The sequence below is a fragment of the Hevea brasiliensis genome, chromosome 17 (genome assembly GCF_030052815.1).
Source record: "Hevea brasiliensis isolate MT/VB/25A 57/8 chromosome 17, ASM3005281v1, whole genome shotgun sequence".
NCBI classification, from domain to species: Eukaryota; Viridiplantae; Streptophyta; class Magnoliopsida; order Malpighiales; family Euphorbiaceae; genus Hevea; species Hevea brasiliensis.
In genome coordinates, this window is record NC_079509.1 from 13315287 (window position 1) to 13335343 (window position 20057).

At 34.8% G+C, this 20057-nt stretch overlaps 1 protein-coding gene and 1 pseudogene across 1 annotated transcript; one reads left to right on the top strand and one right to left on the bottom strand.

Moving 5' to 3' along the window:
• The first annotated feature begins 12 nt into the window (after positions 1 to 12).
• Positions 13 to 11739, top strand: LOC131175249 (lysine histidine transporter-like 6; annotated as a pseudogene).
• On the bottom strand, positions 2991 to 4384 carry LOC110670333 (uncharacterized). Its single transcript, XM_058140009.1, has 2 exons — positions 3993 to 4384; positions 2991 to 3879 (listed from the first exon to the last, which is right to left on the bottom strand). The coding sequence occupies exons 1-2, from the start codon at positions 4341 to 4343 to the stop codon at positions 3034 to 3036; spliced, it is 1197 nt and encodes a 398-aa protein (XP_057995992.1). The 5' UTR covers positions 4344 to 4384; the 3' UTR covers positions 2991 to 3033.
• Positions 11740 to 20057: the final 8318 nt, after the last annotated feature.

Here is a 20057-nt window from a genome sequence, read left to right on the forward strand (position 1 = left end):
AACTTAGGTACCATGAATGATATTGTCTATAAACATTCATCTGTATGCAGCTTCGCAACTCAGTAATCGTTGGGATTAAAAGATGGGACTTCTTAAGTGAGAGGGCTTCTCTTGAACTGAATATAAGCACTGAATGGTTATTATTCCTTTATATTAAGCAATCATTTAATTAGTGAATGGCAAACGTACGCTAATTTTTATGTATTTAATTACATATACGAAATGTTTAAATATAATATTAGAGATATATTAGTGTTAAATCATATAAAATAAAATGATAACTTGCAAATTATTTATATGATAAATTTATATATTTATTCCAATCTTATATAAATACGTATATATCATGTAATTTTCGTTATGAATTTATTATTAAATAGCTTATTAATTTAGAAAATAATTTCTTAATCTAATTCTATAAATTTTTTTATTAATTGAATTATAATTTACTAGTTAGATATTAAATTTGACATAAATAATATTTAACTAATAAATTTGATTATGTTTGATAATTGGTAAACTATGTATTAAACCTTTGTATTTATAATTTATCTAAATTTTCAATGCTCTTACTTGTTAATTAAAATATAATTTTGTTATAAAATATTAATCTTCAATTCATGGAATTAATATAAAAGATGTATATCCTTAAAATTATTACAAAGAAATTTAGTTTTATTACAAAAAATTTAATTCGAAAATATGTAAAAGAACAGTTCATATACACAAATGCACTGTGTTACGAACAGCCCTTTTTCCAGATTTGAAGGAAAGGAACATGTGATGTGAAGCGCGAAAACCATACCGCACTAATTTTATACTTTATTTTTTTTAAGAACTAATTATATGCTCACTATTACAAGAAAAGTCCATATACGCAAATATGATGATCAATGAACCCTCGCAGTCGATTGGGTAGCAAGATCAGTACAGTGGCAAATGGGTGGAGGAAGGTCCCTTTCTCCAAGCCAAATGGTGGTGCTCAAATTTTCACGTTGGCACAGTCATTGCATATATAGGGGCAGGTGTACGTTCTCAGTCATGATTTACTTAGGCTGGTGCATTACTAAACTGAGAATTTGATAAAGAAACCGAAATTAATGTTCAACAGAAAATTGATTATCAAAAAAAATGTTCAACAGAAGACAAGTGTAAATGTATATGGTTAATAAGTAGTAGACTGATTTGCTAAGGCTACTAGAATTTGTGTCTTTAACTCTCTTGATTGCTGCTGATAATGTACATGTTTGTTTGACACAATAAACATAGTTTTCTAGTTAGTTACTCCATCCATGAAACAACAGAAAGAACTCACAGCGAAGCACTTTGCTGTTATGGTTACGGGAGGCAAGAGTTCGTTGGGATGGTGACTCCCAATGAGCTCCTATACGAGATCATCCTTATGAAATAAAAAATAAGGGCTGCTGCAAGAAAAACATAGAAATCAGCTTTTGGAAGGTGATCCCGCTTGCAGAGCCAAACTGTCACAGCCATGATAGGTGTAGAGTCTTCCCTATGCCAAGGCTTACTTAGGCTGGTGCATATCTACCGCAACTGCAACTTAACTCAACCCAACCAAGAATATCTGCATAATTAAAACAAGACACTGAAACTACTAAAAAAACTATATATGTTATTTTCTTTTTCCTTTTTTCCTTTCTCAGGGGTCCAGGAACAGTCGTTCTGGTGTTATTTTGGTGCATGACCTTGAACGCAATGTGGCAAATAATACAGCTGCACGAATGTGTTCCTGGGGAAATTGACCGTACAAGGGTGAATTGGAAACTAAAATTACTAAAAAATGGGTGTGATGCGTAAAATTTACCAGAAAGGGGCGAGGAAAAGTCAGAGCGCAAAAACGCTATTATTAGTAGCGTTTTAATGTCCAAAACGCTATTAGAAATAGCGTTCCAAAACAAAATAGTGTTTTAATCTAAAAACGCGAGTAATAATAGCATTTTAGTATAAAAATGCTACTAATAATAGCGTTTTGCTACTAAAACGCTACTATTAGTAGCGATTTTCACAAAACATTTCTGCCACAAAAAATTTTTTTTTTAATATAACAGTTTTATAAATTTAAAATATTAAAGTGTGAAAACGCTACTATGAGTAGCGTTTTCACACAGCATTTCTGCCAAAAAATAACTTTTTTTTTAATATAATAGTTTTATAAATTTGAAATATTAAAGTGTGAAAACGCTACTATAAGTAGGGAATTTCACAAAACATTTTGCCAAAAAAAAATAACTTTTTTTTTAAATATAATAGTTTTATAAATTTAAAATATTAAAGTGTAAAATTGTAATTGTATTAAATTAACAAAAAATATGTAGTATAATTTTTATTAAAGTGTAGATAATTATTTTTATATATTTAAGGAAATTAAATGTTAAATATAAAAGGGTATTGTGTAATTTCAAATTACTAAAAATTTTATGTGAAAAAAATAAAAAAAATATATACTATAATCTTTTAAAAAAATATGTGAGTTTTATAAAATAAAAATATTATTTGAACTAAAATTTTTGAATAAAAATTTAAATTGTAATTACTAAAAGAATAATTAATTTTATAGATTTAAATAAATTAAATGTTGTACAATTGAATGGAAAGTATTTAGCATCCTGAGGCCGTACTCATATAAAAATTTGTAATAATTAATACAAGTTAAAAAAATTAAAATTGAAATTTATAAGAAATTAAGTGAAATTCGTTGCTTTAATATTAAATTTTATTCTTATTATAATTAGAATAATTTATTTTGTTAATAGCAATTAATAAATTTAAATTTTAAAAGAAATGAAATTATTATTTATTATGTGTTAGCATGTATAATAATATAAAATTTAAATACTGTAATTGATTTTCAGTTAGTGCCAAATTAAGTTACTAAAAATTTGTAGGAAATTTAATTGTGCAAAAAATATAAAAATTGTCATTAACATATTGTAGCAATTGACTTAAAGCGAGAAATAACTTGAGAGAAGTTTTCATAATTAATATATAAATGATAACAAATATTTAAATCAGTCATGTGCCACAACCAGGTCTTCGTATATGTCGTCTCGGTCGAAGAACTCGATGTTCTCCCCCTTCTTGATGTTCTGCTGGATGACCTTGTGCATCTTTGGGTTGGGTAGCTTGCCCTTGATGTTGTCCCGATGATTCCCCCCCTGCAATATAATGCACAGCACTTTGTTCATGGTATCCAAATAGACCCGCAGCAGATGGAATATGGCCTAAGGCACCAGAATGATATGGTGCAAAGTATTGTTCTGACCCATATCCACTAAATTGACCTGACGTATACTGTGATGGCCCAATGCTTGATGGTCTGCCAAATGGAGCAAATAAGCCGCTGAATGGTGTTTGCGGCTGTTGACTCTCAGTAAAGTCGAATGTGCTTCTGTTTTGCATTTGAGTTTGATATGACATCCATGGTGCTGATGGGCCAGGCATTGATGGGGTAGCCATCCAACCAGTGTAATGAGCAGGGTCAGATAGTGCAGGAGCCGAGGGAATAGGATCAGAATGATCAGGCGCTGATGTGATGCAGTAAGGGTGGAATGCGACAGGTGGGGGCAAAGCATCATCGGGAGGAGAGGCTGGACGCACTGGATGTTGACGACTTCGAGTAGGACGTGATCGGCGTCGTGCTGCTCTATGTGAGGGCTCAGGCTGGTTGATGGGTTGGTCCTCTTCTAATTCATCATTAAAGGTTGTTGCTTGAGGTGCGGATTGAGGAGGTGGCATTTGGCAAAGCCGACTTTCTTCCTCTAGAGCAATCATCATTTTTCTTAATGTACGTTTAACTTCAGCCACATTTTCTGTTGATGGGTTCTGTAATTTTAGCAAACAATCCTCAATTGCATCCTCCTGTAAAAATATGAAGTCCATGTATTATGTTACAGTTTGTGTTAAACACTGTAATTAAAAATTATTATTACTAAGTATTTAATAATGAAAAAATATGTATTGTAAATGATTACCACACAACCAATGGCAGCTCCACTTATTGAGATCCAACGTCTTGCAACTCGACGATACCACTCCATATATTCAGAATGATGGTGGAGTGGTTGTGCCATTTCTTGCCCTTGAACAATGTAATGTTCTCGCCTATTCCAACGATTAATGTACGTCGCATGGTGCTGCGCCCAATTACTCTCACTAAATCGGAGAGTAATCTCATGTAACTCATCTGTTTGCATCGGTCGTCGTGGAATAGGTTGGGCCAAACCAAACTGCCTCATCACTCTATCAGGCTGGTGCCATTCAATAATATGGAAGCAAATTAATGGCACCACTGCCTTCCATATGGGACGACCCTGTATGCACATGTCGGGCAGCTCATCCAACAATTCCTCACTATATGGTTCCCATGTAATCTGCAAGTGAAAATGAGCAAAACATGAAGTATTAAATTTGCAAAACACTATTTTAAGTCAGATTTTGAGAATTTTGATTTACATCTTTAGGTCGCATTCGATCAAGATTGTATCGAATTTGTTGTAGTACATGGGTTGTAACTTCAGTGATTTGTCGAGCTCTACTCCACCTGTTAGTTGATAAGAAAATTTAAAATATAATGCAATAAAAATCAAGTATTTGATTGTTTAATGGAAAAAAATATAAATTTAGTTACATACCTAGCACCTAGGGGTGCATCATGAGGTGCCGATGGATCTCTTATTGATGGAGAGATTATTTTAAATCTCTCCCAAGCCCAGATTTGCAATATGAACAGGGGTCCTGAAATCTCCTTTGCTTCAGTAACTGCAACACGACAAAGCTCACGATAAAGGAAGGCTAAGCAAGCTCCACCCCAACTGTATGTCGCAGCTTGCCTCAAGTCTTCTAATAGGGGTAGGAACATCAAGTTCACACGTGAGTTTGTCTTGTCGGGAAATATCGAACCGATGAGTCGTAATATGAATGCTCTTGCATGCCATAACACTGTTAAATCATCAGCTTCATGTGGAATAGTTCCAAACTCATCAGTTAGCCATGATAATTTTAATGTATGTCCTCGAATCATTTCTGGAGGTGGTCTAGCTCCCAACAAGAGCTCACAAACTTCTGGCCATTCGGCTCGTGACATTCTAGTTACTGCAGAACCATGTATTGGCAATCCGGTGATAATTCCAACATCTTGAAGACTGATTGTGCACTCCCCAATTGGCATCATAAATGTATGAGTTTCCGGTCGCCATTGCTCTACAAAGGCACTAATAAGGTGCCAGTCAAGGGGAAAAAATCCTAATCTAGCAATTCCAATAAATCCAGAATCGTGGAGATGAGGAACAATTCGGTCATCAATGTCAGCATGCAATATGTTCCCCTGCCTTCTACACGTAAGCACCTCATGCTCCATTGTACCAGTCCAAATCCCTTCAGAACGGTGTTGTGACTGGAGTCGTAGAAGCTTTGGATCAATTGGACCTGGCACAATGTAATATCTTCTTGTTTGTTGATTAGCCATACCTATTCATTATATTGAATATACATTTTCATTTTGTATTTGTGACAGGTAAAACAATGCACATATTTTCCTTATACAGTAAATAAAACATGAATGGTAAAAAAAATATTTAATACACGTATAAAATGGTATAAATAAAAATTTCTCATTCAATGCATTAATTAATAAGTCTACATTACATAGTCAATGCAAAGATAAAAGTACATCATTGTTTACCACATCAACATTGTTTACTACATCAACTAATTAGGTCAGTCTGACTATTTGATTTACAGGACATGATCTAATTAGCTCGTCATAAATATCTTTCTCCAATGTGTAGTCGATTTTAGGTAAACAGGGCTTTACCAGAGTATGTTTCTTCCTATCATGCATTTTTATACCACTCGCCCGACACATTGTCCTTGTAGCGACCCAATTAGCATATTCTTTGACAAATCCTTTAAGAAGTAGTAAATATGATGGGTTACGGTTAGCTTCTAATTTTCGCCATACACTGTCAAGTATGCCTTTATCCTGGACACAACTAAAAGCTGACTTTAAAGCCAAATATCTAGGTTTATCTGTTAATAGCTCTCCTTCCCATATGATTTGTTGAATTAGCCCATTCACCCTTATCATATGCTTAACAATGCAGAGTAGGTAATCTCCTGTAGTTGATGGTGTTACTTCCATAGGTAGATTAATCAAATTCCTAATTAAACCATGTACTCTTGCCATTGTTGTTAGCGACAATTCTTTTCGGAGTGCGCATTATACGAGCCATTATTTTATCTAAGTCATAAACAAAAGAGAGCATAAATAAATATATACGAAATAAATCATAATGCAGTAATTATATTAAATAATGCAATAATTTAAGATAAACTGAAAAGTACGTAACTTAACAACAGGGGGGTAATAATACACATAAAATGAAAACATAATAATGAAAACTGTGTCCAACAATTTATGATAATAATACAAAGTATTTGAAAATAGTGTCCTTCAATGGATTTTAGACGGATCCCCTCTCTTTTGAATCAACATCCAATCCATTTCATTCGTCTTCCTTGAAGAAGTTGGTCTTCCTTTAGACCTTTTCCGATTTGGGTCAGGTACAAGGATTGGATCATTATCTGTTGGCCAATCATCATTATGTCGAAGTGCATGAAACTGCCACTCATGGCACTTAAGCGTTCGTTCCAATGTATAATAATTTGAAACGTATTGCTCATAATTAATTGACATTGATTGGCATGCTGCTATGACATGAGAACATGGAATACGTATCTCTTGAAACTTCTCGCATGTGCATGTCCTCTCATAAAGTTTGACGATATGGTTGTCCCCAGTTCTATCCTTCCAAACTTCAAATTCACCACAATCGCGATTAAATAATCGAACATTAAGTGAGTTTGCTTCATTCAAATTTTCATTCAAAATTTGACGACATGCCGGTGTTAAGTTGAAGCTCAACTGCAATTGTTCGCGGAAGGTCGTGCGGCGTGTGTCAAAATATTGGACACATTGGAAAAATATTTTCTCTACCATTATAGTTATTGGTAGTGCACGAATCCCCTTAAGCATTCCATTAACTGACTCAACGGTATTGGTTGTCATGGAGCCATGCCTTTTTCCTCCATCATGAGAACGTGTCCATTTCTCCAATGGTATATTTCTAGCCCATTCAAACGTATCTGGATGCTCGCTCTTGATTGTGTCCATGGCATCATAAAATTTCTTTTTCTGAATTTGGTGAGCTGTTAAAAAAAATTGACATTTTTGTATTATATAACATTGAAAATGCAATTAATGCTTGCAAAAATAATATTCTTTGGCAAAAACTAACCTGCCTTTCGGAGAGCTTCTTTCATGTCAGGATTTTTAAACTTCGTGTTATAATTGCTCAGTACGTGTCTTAAGCAGTATCGATGATGTCCATTAGGAGGCTGCCACCAATCTTGCTGCATTGCTTTTTTAATGGCAATATGTCTGTCTGATATAACACAAATATCAGAACGATCAGTCACAAACACCCGTAAACAAGACATGAACCAATCCCAGTTCCTTGTATTTTCACAATCAACTATTGCCCATGCAATAGGAAAAATATGGTTATTGCCGTCCAGTCCCGTAGCACAAAATAAACACCCTTTGTACTTTCCATATAAAAATGTGGAGTCTATAAAAATAACTGGCCGACAGTGCTTGAAACCTTCAATTGTTTGTTTGAATGCCCAAAACATCCTATCGAAAACCCGATTCTCAGGTTTTAATTTATTATTAACAAACAGAGGGTCATCTTCAATCAAGAACGAAGAATCGAGGTTGTGTTTGCACAACGCAAGCATGAATTGACGCAATCTTGTAAAAGATTCCTCCCAACCACCAAATATCTTAACAACTGCATCGTGTCTAGCCTTCCACATCTTCCGATAACTCGGCATATATCCAACCTTATCTTTGATTTCTGCTTGTAACGCAGATATCTTCACATTTGGCTGTTCTCGTACAATTGCTAGGATGAAATCAGATATAAATTTGCTATCCAATTGCCTATGATCTTGTGAGATTGATGGATTAACACATGTATGGGGTCCGTTATATCGAGTAATTTTCCATATATCAGATCCTTCCCGACGAGACGCACGCATTCTCCACTTACAATTGTTGTTTCTATATTTGCACCGTATAGTATACATTTTGCTCTTTGTCTCATCATAAGAAAAGTCATGGTGCCTAAGTAAATGATATTCTTTGGCAGCTCTTTGGACAGCCTCTCTAGACGTAAATGTCATTCCAACTTCAAACTCATTCGATGGATCCCACATTGAACTATATTGCGGTTTTGACCATGGATCAACTGTTAGCAATGAAAAATCTAATTCACAGTAAGGTGGAGGATGGACAATAGGCATTATTGGGTTTGCAACATGAGTGTTATAGTATGAAGGCAAGTTGACTACTACCTCATTATCATGCTCAACATCCTGATTGAAGTCTGCCTCATCACTATCAATCCATTATTCATCAGAATCCTCTTCATCGACACCATTATTGGGGCAATAATGACTATTAGAAAAGTATGATTCGTTTGAATCGTACACCCATCGACGTTCACAAATATCTTCAGATTCATTGATAACCCCTAAAACTTTATCCTCAAACGTACTACTATCAAGTTCAGACGATTGATAGCGAACAACTACCTCATCAGTAGTACCAACATTTGATGGTCCCGCTTCATCAACAACATTTCTAGATGCATCCGGTCGAAAAATATCAATATATAATTCTATCGATGACATACCTCCAATTTCATCAATAAAATTAAACATAATATTTACATCATCATCGTTAGTCAAACCCATACAGTCCCATTTTACTGAACCATCTCCTTCAATGGGTTGTCTGAAAAAGATATTCGATATAAATTCACACCCAGCTTCAAGATCAATTGCATTACTATTTTCATACCTAAAGTACCAAAATCCATGCGTCTACCAATGGTAATGACTGTTGATGAACCCCCACAATAGTCGCAACCTTCACCATCAATAATAATTTCTCCATCAAAATATAAGGTAGCAAACGATGGAATTGACATTTTTCTGATTAAATAAGAATCCTAGTTATTTGAATGACACATAAGAAAAATTATAATTAATAGTATTGCCTAACTTTGTTTTAAAAAAAAAGGAATTCAAATAAATATGCAGTTTGGTTCTTTATTTTGGCCAAACCTATTAAATTTTTAATTCAAATCTAAAATTTTTTTAAAAAATCAAACCTAATGCTGCTGCGGTTTGATTCGGTTCACCTAAGAAATTCTATAAGTACTCGGATAAACTGTCCGGTTCACCTCATATATTCAACTAAATGTGTTGAAAAAAAATAATAAATGAATCGAACCAATTTGGTTTTCTGGTTCGATTCATTTAATTATTTTTTGATTTTCTGAATTCTCATAATCGATTAGGTTAACCATAAATATTCAATTATTTTAATTTCTTTTATTTTTTTATTTTTGTTTGAACTATCAACTTAATAATATTCATTTATATTATATATTCTCTACATTATTTATTATAAAATATTATAAACACTATTTTGCTTGAAATTTTTTCTTCTTTCTATAATTTTAACATTAAATATTTCTAATCTACATATTCAACTACTATATTTTAAAAAATATATATATTATGTTTTAATTAATATAAACTTTATTTCGGCTATTTATGGTATTTATTAATTTTTTTAATTATATTAAGAATATAATATTATATTATCTCTTTTATTTTATTCTTTAATATAATATATTATAAACTAAATTTCCTATTATTTTTCTCTTTTTTCACTAACTTTTACAAATTTTCAAAGTATATATATATATATATATATATATATATATATATATATATATATATATATATATATATATATTCCTTTGGAATCTTAACCTAGTACTAAATTTTTTTTTCAATTAAACCACTATTTAGATTAAATTAACTTTTCCTATTATCCTTAAATTTTTAATTTACATTAAATTTATTTTCTTTCATAATTAAACTTTTTATTAAGAATATACTATTATCTTATCTATTTCATTTCATTCTTTTATATAATATATTATAAAAGAATTTTCCTATTCATTTATTCTTTTATATAAAATTTTATATTTTTAATAAATTTCATCATTTATCAAAATATTATACTATTATATATATATATATATATATATATATATATATATATATATATATATATATATATATATATATTGTTAAAAATATTTCCTTTAATTTTTAAGATTATCTATAAACTAGTTAAAAATTATAAAAATTAAATATATATTATTCAAAAAAATTCATTTCAAAATATTAATAATAAATCACTCATTTTTCTTCTAATATATAACAATACCACCTAACATTTGTAAAATATTACTCAACAACTACGTATAAATGCATGCATATTTAAACAAATATAAACACTCAAATATTTAAATAATGCATGCATATTTAAATAAATATAAACACTCAAATATTTAAATATAATATATATTTATTTCCTTAAAAAACTAAAATACGTACCAGGGATACCAGGGATACAAGCACAACAAAATTTCTTCGTCTATCGAACACCTCCACCACCTGCTTCAACAAGCAGTTCCGTGAGAAGGGAGAAGCAGCTTGAACATGGGAGAAGAAAGGGAGTAAAAGAGAGGGACGAATGAGAGAGACGAGAGAGGCAGTTGGTGTTTAAATCAGAATTGAGTGGGAGCTTGGGAAGCTAGTTTGAGAAGCGTCTTGATGTTCATTCTACCTTGACGGGACGCCACGGGCACGTGACACAGGCGACGGGGCTGCATGACCAACACGCAGGTGACGGGGCTAGTTGCTGCAGAGAATCTCTGCGTCCAGCTGCATGACCAACACGCAGGTGACGGGGCTGGTTGGTGCAGAGAATCTACTGGACGCTTGTGTTGGTAGCGTCCTACATTTGGACGCTTGTGTTACTAGCGTACTGGAGTTGGTGTGACGTGAATGGACTGCTGGACGCTTGTGTTAGCGGCGTTCTGGAGTTGGTCTGGTGCTGGACGCTTGTGTTAGTGGCATTCTGGGTTGGTCTGCAGTTGGACGCTCTATTTCTGGGTTGGTCTGCAGTTGGACGCTCTGTTTCTGGGTTGGTCTGCAGTTGGACGCTTCTGTTGTTAGCGTGCAGCAGCTGGCGGGATGCTTCTTTGACTAGCTTCCGGGCTTGCTGCTCTCTGCACGCTATCCTTGATAGCGCCCCACTCTAAAACGCTATCTTGACTAGCGTCTTCATTTTCTCCCCACCCTGTTTCGGTAAAATTTGGATTATCGACCCTTTTTTCGTATATTCGTTCTCACGGCACACTTCTACGGTAATTAACCCGTGTTCCTGGGACTCTGCATTGATCGCTACATCGACCTTGGTAGACATGCTTTTGGGCCAAAACTGGGGCCATGGATTGTACTGCCTCAGCAGTTGATTGTTCAAGTTGGGTGTGATATTGTGTACATGGTCACTGGAGGGAAGTGTCTAAAGAAGTTCATGGAGATGGCCTGCGCCACTTGCACACCAATCAGGCAATCTTACTTAATATTTGGTGGTATTCACTTCTTCCTGTCTCAGCTTCCCAATTCAATTCTATGGCCCCTGTTTCATTTGCAGCAGCAATCATGTCCCTCAGGTACTCATTCTTGACCTACAAGAACTGTATTAGTGTGTCTCTGCCCACAATGTGAAAACATGATAGACTACTTAGATTTAGAAGCTGGACCAATTACTTAAAAAAATGGGAGGATTTTAGGGTCTGTTTGGGTGAGAGTGAAAGAGGAGTAATCAAAGGTAAGAAGCCATAAGTAATTATTTTACCCTAGTAGTTTGGTAAGAGAGGTAAGTTAATGGGGGGTAAGAGTAAGCAAGGGTAAGCAAGGGTAAGCCTTACTCCTGAAATCTCAATTTTTCTTACACCTCAATTTGAGGTGTAAGGAGAGATAAGAAGGGAGAGATTGAGAATTATGAATATTTTTATTTATTCATTCTCTTAAATTTATTCCTCATTCACCTCTTTCCCAACATAAAGATACATTACCTCTCCTTACTTTTTTATCAATTCACCATTTCCCAAACATGAGATTTTTTTATTATAACCCTACTTACTCTTCCCCTTCCTTATCTTTTTTCACCTTTTCATTACTTACACTTCCCTCACCCTATCCAAATAGACCCTTATAATCAAATAATAGATTTTTTTTTGATAAATCAAGATTTTATTTATTAAAACTATTAATTCAGGAAAAACTTAACAAATCAAGTCATTCTAAAACCCATATCAGATAATCAAAAACCCAACCTAGACTTGAAATGTTAAGTGAAAAAATCTGGAAAACCTCATGAATGCATAATGAAAAGATTAACTACAAAGCAAGACCCATGAAAACTTAGAACTAATCAAAACAAAGAGAAAGCTGCCCAGCAAATTTGGACTTGTTGCAGCCAACAGAGAGTCTGGAGAAGAGCTTATAAAGGGGCCAAAATGCAACACGCATGAAAATTTCAATTCTCAGTATAGAGCCTCCGAATTTTAAGTAAAAAGAAATTCCAAGTCTTTTAGATCAAAGCCAAGCTAAAAGCGTAATAAGGGAGAGCAGCAATGGAATATCCAGTCTTTTAGATCAAAGCCAAGCAACCAATTCCTCAATTCTTGTCATGACCCAACCTATGGGCCAGACCAGCACTAGGACCTGAGCCAGCCTAAAGCCCCTGAGGCCCGTAGTAAGCCTAACTATTCCTTAACCCAATTCTAAGGCCCATTTGGGCCCAATTTCAAGAATTCAACCGGACAGAGTCTGACCATAAAATGGATCATTCAATGGGGAGTTTTTGACTCGTCCGACGTGTAAACACAATATATAATAAATTGGAGAGCTCAACTCACCCTCCACATAATCTAAATGTCATAACTCAAATAGGAGCTCAGCTCTCTCATCCAATCCCATCATGCATACAGTTAATAATTTTATAGGTCCAACATAACCTTTATAATGTAGGCCCAAAATAAAAATAAGTGCTTCTAACACATATGATGTCACGACCTAAAATTCTGAACCGTGACTGGCGCATAATTTAAGTATTCTTAAATCATGCAAGCCTTATCAGAGTATCTTGAATGAATATATTGTCACTTACTAATCCAAAAAAAAAAAAGACAAAATCCAAATAAACAAACTGTTGAATAAATATCATAAATATTGCATAAGTAAATTGCGGAGTCTCTATAGATTTCAAATAAAAACTTAAACTATTCAATAAACTAAACTAATTATTAGCCCGAGAAAACATGAATTCGGGCATACCATAAGAACAAATCAAAGTTGTCCCTCTCCAGAAAATGGACTGAATATTTAGATCGATTGCGAATTCTACCGATCAAAGCAGATAATGCATGAGAAAACGTGGTTTGAGCTAAATGCTTAATGAATGATAATTATAGCACACAACGGAATAGGAACAGACAGACGCTTGATTAATTTTACAATAAATTTTCTATTCAATAAAATCATGTTCATGCTGTCAAAATCATTAATAAAATAATTTTATAAAATATATATATAAAAGAAATTCATTCAATAAAAATTTTATGGTATAGTGCACCAGGGTGATGATACCCTACATCACCAAAGGCCAAATGGTAAGCGCGCTACCAGATATTAGATGCCTTCCTCCTCCTTTACAGATATCAATGTATATAATACAAATTCAAACCATAAACTGCAATGATGCATGACTCGACAATGCAACCTAATACCGTGATAGTCCATAAGGCGGGGCCAGATAACAAAAACAGATACTGGGCATAGGTACCAATTCAAAATAGAAAATCAATTTGTACAAATCAATCAAAATCAATAAAAAATTTCAGATAGCAAATAATAACTGATAGTACAATTCCAATAGTATATTTCAATAGTTTCAGAGAGTCAATAAAATCAAATGAATCTCAAATCAATTCAGTGTAAAACATCGATAAATTTTATAGTCAAGTATCAATCAATATAAATACATTAAAGGCCTATTCCCGGAATCCTAATGGGTCTAATACAGAGATAGTTGATAAAATCAATTATTTAATCAAAATCGAAATAAAATTCAATAATAAAATAAAATTCTAGAAAATCACATATAAAATAATTGTTAAAATATTGATTTAAAATTTCATTTAATAACAAACTTAATGCTAAAAAATTTTAAAAGGGACTAAAACGGTGCTATGTACTATAATTACCACTCACTTGGAACATCCAAGACAATAGTTATTTTCAATGGAAGAGAGACAATTTCAATTGACTGATTGAATATTTAAATCTCCTACACACCCAAAATATTAAAGAAAAATATCAAATTATAATAAGATAAAATAGCATATATATATATATAATAATAATAATAATAATAATAATAATAATTAATTATTGTCCAACAATAATTATGATCAACCCAATTCAATATCAATGATCAAAAAATAAATTTCTAGAGTAGTTGTAACAGATCAAGAAAAGAAAATAAAATTAGATTCACCCATTATTGAATAAATAATAAGAATTTTTACCTTGAAAACAGAATCGAAGGTGATGAATAGAGAAGTAAAAATTTAGGGATTCTCTGCGCACATCAGATTATAAATAGTAAATATATATATATATATATATATATATATATATATATATATATATATATATATATATATGTACATATATAACAATAATTTAAAAGATAATGAAAATACCTATTGAGAGTATTTGATAGAAAAAGGAGGTGACAAATAGGTTTTGAGAGCAAAGTTTAGCAGAAGAGATGATTAGGGTATATATATATATTTCAAGAGTTCTATTAGGTGAAGAATGAGATAAGAGTTATTATTGAACTGGGTTGTTCAGATTGCAGATATATATTTAATTTCAAAAATAATATATATATCTAAAATAAATAAGCAGACCATCCAATAAAATATATATATTTTTTATAAATATATTAAATTATTGTTAGCTAATTAAAATAAAATAATAATAAATATATATGGGTTTTCACATACTTCCCCCCTTAAAAAAAATCAGTCCCCAAATTTGAATAGACAAAATTCTAACCTGAAGGGTCAAATAAGTGAGGATATTTGGCTCGTATTTCAGATTCTGCCTCCCATGTGGTCTCACTACTTGAGTGATTATGCCACAAGACTTTGATCAAAGCCACTTCCTTAGACTGGAGTTTCCTAATTTGTCGATCTAAAATCTTTACTGGTTGCTCCTCATATGACATATCATCCCTAAATTGCATGGTTTGAGGTTGTAAAACATAAGATGGATCTGGTACATACTTCCTAAGCATAGAAATATGGAAAACTGGATGTACATGTGCAAAACTAGGTGGAAGGGCTAAACGGTAAGCTACTGCTCCAATTCTCTCCAAAATTTCAAATGGACCAATAAAACGAGGGCTAAGCTTCCCTTTCTTCCCAAACCTCATGATTCCTTTCATAGGGGAAACTCTCAGAAATACATGTTCACCAATCATAAATTCTACATCTTTACGCTTAGGGTCAACATAACTTCTCTGTCGACTTTGAGCAGTCAAAAGTCGATCACGAATTAGTCGAACCTTCTCTGAAGTTAATTGTATCAACTCTGGTCTAGTAAGCCTTCTTTCTCCAACTTCATCCCAATAAACCGATGACCTACACTTTCGACCATATAATGCCTCATATGGAGCCATCTCTGTACTTGCCTGATAACTGTTATTATAAACAAACTCCACTAAAGGCAAATGATGATCCCAACTGCCACCAAAATCCATAACACATGCACGAAGCATGTCCTCTAATGTCTGTATGGTCCTTTCTGACTGTCCATCCGTCTGAGGGTGAAAAGCAGTACTAAAGTCTACTCGTGTTCCTAAAGCTTCTTGAAATTTCTTCCAAAATTGAGAAGTAAACTGAGTATCACGATCAGAGACAATGGAAACTGGAACTCCATGAAGACTAACAATCTTGTTTATATATAACTGTGCAAGTTTAGCAAAGTCATATGTAGTCTTCACAGGAAGGAAATGGGCAGATTTTGTTAATCTTTCCACTATCACCCAGATTGCATTGTAACCACCTCGTGTACTAGGTAAACCCACAATAAAGTCCATGGCAATATGCTCCCACTTCCACTCGGGAATAGGCAATGGCTGAAGTAACCCAGATGGTCTCTGATGTTCTGCCTTAACCTACTGACAAGTCAAACATTTAGCAACAAAGTCTGCAACATCCCTTTTCATGCCACCCCACCAATAATGCTCCTTTAAATCACAGTACATCTTAGTTGAACCTGGGTGTACTGTGTAAGCAGAATGGTGTGCCTCCTCCATGATTTCTCTTCTCAACTCATCAACATTGGGGACACAAAGTCTAGTGCCATAACGAAGAACTCCATCATCATTCAACATGAACCCTTGAGCTTGGCCTTGATGAATACTATCTATAATCTCACACAGCTGAGAATCCCTCTTCTGAACAGCCTTAATTCGATCAATCAAGATAGGCCTAACTCGAAAATGTGCTAAGAATGATCCAGCTATAATTTCAAACTCTACTCCCTGATCTAGCAACTCATGTAATTCACCAATTAGAGGCCTCATCTTGGTAGAAATATGGGCTAAACTACCAGAAGACTTCCTGCTTAGAGCATCGGTCACCACATTAGCTTTTCCAGGGTGATACTGTATAGTGCAATCGTAATCCTTCAGCAATTCTACCTATCTCCTTTGCCTAAGATTAAGATCACGTTGGTCAAAAATATATTTGAGACTTTTGTGGTCAATGAAGATTTCACAAGTCTTACCATACAGATAGTGCCTCCAGATTTTTAAAGCAAAAATTACTGTAGTCATTTCCAAATCATGAGTTGGATAATTCTGCTCGTGCCTTTTCAACTGACGAGAAGCATATGCAATAACTCGTCCATGCTGCATCAAAACACATCCTAAACCAATCATAGAAGCATCACAATACACTACATAGCCCTCTGATCCAGACGGAAGGGCTAACACTGGTGCTGTAGTTAAATGAGTCTTAAGCTCTTGAAAACTTTTTTCATAAGCCTCAGACCACTGAAATTTCACATTCTTCTGTGTCAACTTAGTTAAAGGTGCTGCAATACGAGAGAAGTCTTGAACAAACCGTCTATAATACCCTGCTAAATCTAAGAAACTATGAATCTCTGACACAGTTGTGGGTCTAGGCCAATGAAGCACTGCCTCAACTTTCTTCTTATCAACGCATACCTGATCCTTAGATACTGTATGGCCTAGGAAAGCCACACTATCTAACCAAAACTCATATTTTGAGAACTTGGCATATAGCTTGTGTTCCCGTAAGGTCTTAAGGATAATTCTCAAATGTTGCTCATGCTCCTCTTTACTCTTTGAGTACACTAGAATGTCATCGATGAACACTATAACAAATTGATCTAAGAAAGGCTTGAAAAGTCTATTCATGAGATCCATAAAAACGACCGGAGCATTGGTAAGACCAAAAGACATTACAAGAAATTCATAGTGTCCATACCTAGTCCTAAAGGTCATCTTGAGTATGCCTTCTTTCTTGACCCTCAATTGATGATACCCAGATCGAAGATCAATCTTGGAAAAATACCTTGCACCTTGAAGTTGGTCAAACAGGTCATCTATGCGTGGAAGAGGATACTTATTACGCACAGTTATCTTATTCAATTGCCTATAATTAATGCATATTCTCAAAGACCCATTCTTCTTCCGTACAAATAATACAGGAGCACCCAATGGAGAAACACTAGGGTGAATAAACCCCTTATCTAGTAGGTCCTGTAGTTGCTCCTTCAACTCCTTAAGTTCTGCGGGTGCCATACGATAAGGTGGCATAGATATGGGCTCAGTTCCAGGAACTAAGTCTATACTAAACTCTACCTCTCGCTCTGAGGGTAAACCTGATAAATCTTCTGGAAGCACATTAGGAAACTCCTTAACCACTGCAACATTCCCCAAACCTGCACCTTGTACCTGAACATCTCTAACATAAGTTAAATACCCTTTACACCTCTTTCGCAATAATCGTCTAGCACTCACTACGGAGATAAGATTACTAGAGGCTATACTGCGATCTCCCTGAAATTGAAATTCTGCCTCCCCAGGAATTTTAAAGAGTACAACTTTATTATGACAATGCAATGAAACGTGATAAGTGGCTAACCAATCCATGCTTAAAGTCACATCAAACTCAAACATATCCAAAGAAATAAGATCTGCAGCTAATTCCCTATCTCTAATGTGAACTATACATCCCCTATACACCATATCAGTGTCTGTTGCATTCCCCATAGGTGTTGATACAGATAAAGGATACTCTAACAAAGTAGGTGGTGTACTAAATCTCATGGAAAAGTATGGAGAAACAAAGGAATGACTGGAAACAGGATCAAACAGTACTCTAGCATCAAATGAGCAAATAGGAAGTGTACCTGTCACTACTGCATTAGACGCCTGAGCATCCTACTGAGTCAAAGCAAAAACCCTAGCTTGACCTCTACCACTAGATGCCTGTCCCTGAGTTTGAGCAAATCCTCTACCACCCTGACCGCGACCACCAAAACCCTGACTTCTACCACTATACTGTGAAACTGGTTAAACCTGAGAGGGAGCAATATGTGTTGCTTGACCAGCACCCTAAGTTATCTCACTAGTAGGACAATCCTGTTTACGGTGTCCCAGCTGTCCACAACCAAAGCATGCTCTAGTGACCCAATGACAAGTGCCCTTATGTGGCTTACCACAATGCTGACAAGGAGTGGTAATAGGCTCAATGCTAATCTGGTTATACCGAGCATTCCCTACATGAGTCCTCTGCTCACATCCCTGACCAACTGTAGATTGATGTGCCCTATTGCCAACTGTAGACTGAGAACTCTACTTAGTATCCTGATAAGAACCCTGATGACTCTGTCCTCTGTTAAATTGATTACCTTGACTATCTTTCTTAAACCGCTTGCGTTGCTCACGAGCCCAACGTTTATCATTATACATCTCTATTTGTCTAGCCCGATCAATCACCTTTTCATATTTAGGTAGTCGTAAAGGAGCTACACGATCAATTAGCCTGTCTTGTATGCCCCTTTCAAACCTGCAAGCCTTCTTCTCCTCATTTGGAATCAAGTGTTTACCAAAGCAGGATAGTTCGGTAAACTTCATCTCATACTTTGTAACTGTCATTTTACCTTGCTTCAAGGTTTCAAACTCCAAAGCCTTAGCCTCTTGAACACTAGAAGGGAGAAATCGCTCTAAGAAGAGAGAGAAAAAGTCAGGCCAGAGGATAGAACCTTCGGGTCACCCATTCTTCTTAGAGATATACCACTCACAAGTAACTCCCTTAAGCTGCTTTCCTGCCAACATCACCATCCTAGCACTACTGCAACTCATAGTGTCATAACACCTCTCCATGTTATCTAGAAAATCTACGGGATCAGCTAATGCATCCTCTCCAGTGAACTCCTTTGGTTTTAGCTTGAGAAAGTCTGTAGAGTCAAGGAATCGAGCCCTATCCTGAACTGGTACTGAAATAGAGCCAACCACTGGTCACTGTGGTTGAGTTGTAAGGTACTCAGTTATAATATTAACAGCATGATTCACTACATGCAATCCCGCTGCTAGATCTGCCATAGTAACTTGACCAGCTCTAGGTGCTTGAGCTGCAGTAGCTAATTGGAATGGTTGTGCCCCAGTCTTAGCCATAGGCGTCTGTTCAAATGTCTGATTAATAGTTTGAGGTGGTACCTCCCTTGTTGGATCAAGGTTTACACCATTAAGACCCTTGGCCTTAGTTCTCCTTTTACGTCTAACAGACCCAGGCACCTATTCATTTTAGTAAACAAGCACGGAGTACGCAGACATCTAAAGCAATGATAAGCTGAAATGACGTTAAAGATCCTATGCTCCGCAAGTTTACTAGACCTCAACCTGGCTCTGATACCAACTTTGTCATGACCCAAAA

Coding starts and splice junctions, on each gene's coding strand:
- LOC110670333 (XM_058140009.1), bottom strand. CDS start 4,343: ATGTGCATACAGGGTCGTCCCATATGGAAGGCAGTGGTGCCATTAATT. Junction 3,880..3,992: donor GAGCTGCCATTGGTTGTGTG/GTAATCATTTAC, acceptor ATATTTTTACAG/GAGGATGCAATTGAGGATTG.